This window comes from Enhydra lutris, unplaced genomic scaffold (assembly GCF_002288905.1).
Source record: "Enhydra lutris kenyoni isolate GAN:26980312 unplaced genomic scaffold, ASM228890v2 scaffoldscaffold94, whole genome shotgun sequence".
In the NCBI taxonomy this organism is placed as follows: domain Eukaryota; kingdom Metazoa; phylum Chordata; class Mammalia; order Carnivora; family Mustelidae; genus Enhydra; species Enhydra lutris.
In genome coordinates this window covers 3,409,776-3,412,807 of record NW_019154178.1, presented here as the reverse complement: position 1 = coordinate 3,412,807, position 3,032 = coordinate 3,409,776, and the positions used below count along the sequence as shown (strand labels likewise).

Genomic DNA, 3,032 nt, shown 5'->3' with positions numbered 1-3,032 from the left:
AGTTAACAAGGACATCACCGCTGAGCTGGGTTTAGGTAAGTACTGGAGCCTTGGCTGCAGGGATCTCACTCCAAGGGGTGACACCGCACTGTTTTCCTGAGAGAAACAGAGGAGGAAATCACTCTGTAGCCGGTGGACATGAGGACTACAGGGAGGAAGGTCACTGGGAGCAGGAGGGCTGAGGACAAACTGAAAGGTGGGGACACACATGGGAAAGAGCAGGAAGGTGGCTCCAGAGACTTACCAGCGCTTCCAGAGCCACAAAGCCAGACCCGCCAGAAGTACCAAGGATGCTGTCACGGCCAGGAATACCAAGCCCACGGAATGGGGCTGCTCTTTGGGTTTGGTGCACAGAGGGTGTCACTTCCCTGGTTGAACTGCACCTCCCTGGTCCTCTTTGCTCCAGCCACCCTCTGCCTCACCAACTGTCCTCCCTCCTCTCTTCTCCTTTTCCTCCTGAGAGATGGACCCTTTGCCAACCTGCTACATTCTCCTACATCTAAGGACACTCACCCTCAACTATTCCATTTCTTGGATTAGTGGGGGTTTTAGTCCTTTGTGGTCTAGAGTCCCTAGAATCCCATTTTTCATCTGACTCACCTGCTCTCCCCTAATATCCCCACACCCTTTTGCAGCCAGGTCCAGCTCTTTCTCACCCCAGTAGAGGACGATGTCCTGGCCTCCTAGACTGCTGTGTCTCGCCCAGCAGTACAGACCAGCCACCTCCCTGGATTTCACATCCAAGGACATCTGAAGATACCATGTCCCATCAGCATGGGGCAGGATGTTGCTTCGCTGGGTGCCTTGCTGCTCCTGCTCACCCCGCATCCACATCACCCACACAGGCTTTGGGTAGAACCCAGAGACGTGGCACACCAGCAGAAGATGGCCAGGACCTGGACTGGGGCCAGTGGACAGCCAGGCCTCTGGTCTCACTGCAGACACAGGACAGATAATCACAGACTGAGAGGGTAAAGCTTCACATCAGTTTAAACTGACACATCTTTCTACCTCTAGAAATCTGTCACCACCATCCCCTCTCCTCCACATCTCCATCTTATCCTGAATTTAAAGGAAACATTGCAAATATATGATTGCAGAATAGAGACTTATGGAAGGAGGGAAAGGACTGACCTTGTCGCTGGAGATATGATTTCCCTGCATCAAGAAGTCCCAAGAAGAAACGGGGGAGGATGTCGTTGATGTGAACGTGTGCTATTTTATTAACCACATGGTACTGATTGAATAGTTTGCAGATCTCTTGAGCCCTACTTCCTCCCTCTGGAGATGGCTGCCATGTCATGTTCTGGAAGTTCACAAGATCCAATCCTTGATAAGCAATCCTCAGGTAGCACTCTAATACTTTCCCAAAATTCAGCTCACAGCCTTTGACTACCTGTACCTGAAAGGGATCTGGGAAGAGAAATTGTGAGTTATGAGACAGGGGGAGTGAAAGGTGAAATGAGATGAGTGGAAGCCAAGGATGGTAGAAGCAGAGGGAGATTGGAGGGAATGAGTAGACTTTGGCTTGAGGGGAGGCTTAGATAAAGGGGAAGTAGTGGTCACTGCAAGCAGAGGAAGAGGTGAATGATTGAGGAGGGAATAAATGTTGGAGGAAAGACATAAAGGTTGTGGGCAGAGAATAAGGAAGGGCTCAGTAGAAGAGCTGGTGTAAAAACAATGTAGGGTGAAGGGAGAGCATTGGGTACAGGGAACCCATAGAAAGACATCGCTGCTGGAATTGAATGGGGAGAAAAGTACAGTTCAAGGGGTCAGTCACAGAGTAAGGGAGCAGAGGGTACCTGGTTGGAGGCCAGGAAAGGGGTGATCATGTGAGACACTAGTGGGAAACAGGAGAGCACAGCCTGTGGCCACTGAGAGGAGTGGGAAGTAGCAGAGGATGTGAAGCATCTCAAGAATCAGGGTCTAGCTTCTACCTCTGGCACAAGTTAGTGCAATTCAGTTTCAAGATGGGGAGATGTGAGTTTTGGAAACCAGTGGAATTTCTTTCCTAGAGGAAGAAGGAACTCAAGGTTACCTACCACACTTGCCACTTCCATCCCACCTGCCCGTAGGAACTTAGACTCACATTCAAGCTGCCATTGGCTGACATGGTTATGAAATATTGGAGGAAATCTAGCGCAGAATATATTCAAGGACCTTTCCTGTTCCTTGAGCTCCTTGTTGCTGCAGTTGCCCTTGGACCAAGGCTGCAGGAAAATGAAAGCCCCGGTTTTGCTGTTCCAGCCGTGAGTCTGCAGCTCATCCAGCCAAGCTGAGCCTTGATATTGTGTCCAGGAATGGTTGTAAAAGGATGTGGTCAGGATGATTCGGAAGGAGACTGGCTCCTGGAAATCTGTGGGAAAAGGACCAATAAACTCTGGAGTGGAGAGCATTGGGAAGGAGAGAGGTGCCAGGAAAGGGAACCAAAATCTGGAGGACAGAGAAGCCATAGCTGTCTCAGGAGACATGTGCTGCCCCAGAGCCCTGAGCTTCATACAGATCCTTCAGACGGAGCACAGAGCCCTGCGGTCGGGGAAGCTCAGGTAGGAACCAGGCTGGCACTGTCCCTCCCCAGGTGTGTGCTGGGGAACCCACACATCATTAGTACACATACAGAGAGACAAAAATACACACATGTACACACATCACAAGAGCACCGATGCGCACGAGCACAAACATGCACACACAATCCTACAAACTAACAGAAATTTACATTCTAACAAGCAAATATACACATACATATGTACACAAGTACACAAAACAGACACACACATACACATGTACAAACTCATACACATATTAAAACAGACACATACATACAGACAAGCAAATCTACACACATGATATACACAGACTTGCACACACAGAGATGCACACAAGGCACCCATACACACACACACACACACACACACACACACACACACACACACACACACTTGTGCCCACTGGGTAGGGCCAGAGTTCTCACCATCTTCACTGTCACCACCTGGGAGAAAAACCACCAGCAACACAAGTTGCAGGAACAGCAT

General features: G+C 49.6%; 1 protein-coding gene across 1 annotated transcript; it reads right to left on the bottom strand.

The window, feature by feature from the left end:
* Positions 1-240: 240 nt before the first annotated feature.
* Positions 241-3,032, bottom strand: LOC111138961 (T-cell surface glycoprotein CD1a-like). The gene is made up of 5 exons (XM_022490999.1): positions 2,972-3,032; positions 2,090-2,356; positions 1,135-1,413; positions 657-935; positions 241-335 (listed from the first exon to the last, which is right to left on the bottom strand). The coding sequence occupies exons 1-5, from the start codon at positions 3,030-3,032 to the stop codon at positions 241-243; spliced, it is 981 nt and encodes a 326-aa protein (XP_022346707.1).

Coding starts and splice junctions, on each gene's coding strand:
- LOC111138961 (XM_022490999.1), bottom strand. CDS start 3,032: ATGCTGTTCCTGCAACTTGTGTTGCTGGTGGTTTTTCTCCCAGGTGGT. Junction 1,414..2,089: donor CAGCCAATGGCAGCTTGAAT/GTGAGTCTAAGT, acceptor TTCTCTTCCCAG/ATCCCTTTCAGGTACAGGTA. Junction 936..1,134: donor ATCATATCTCCAGCGACAAG/GTCAGTCCTTTC, acceptor CTGTGTCTGCAG/TGAGACCAGAGGCCTGGCTG.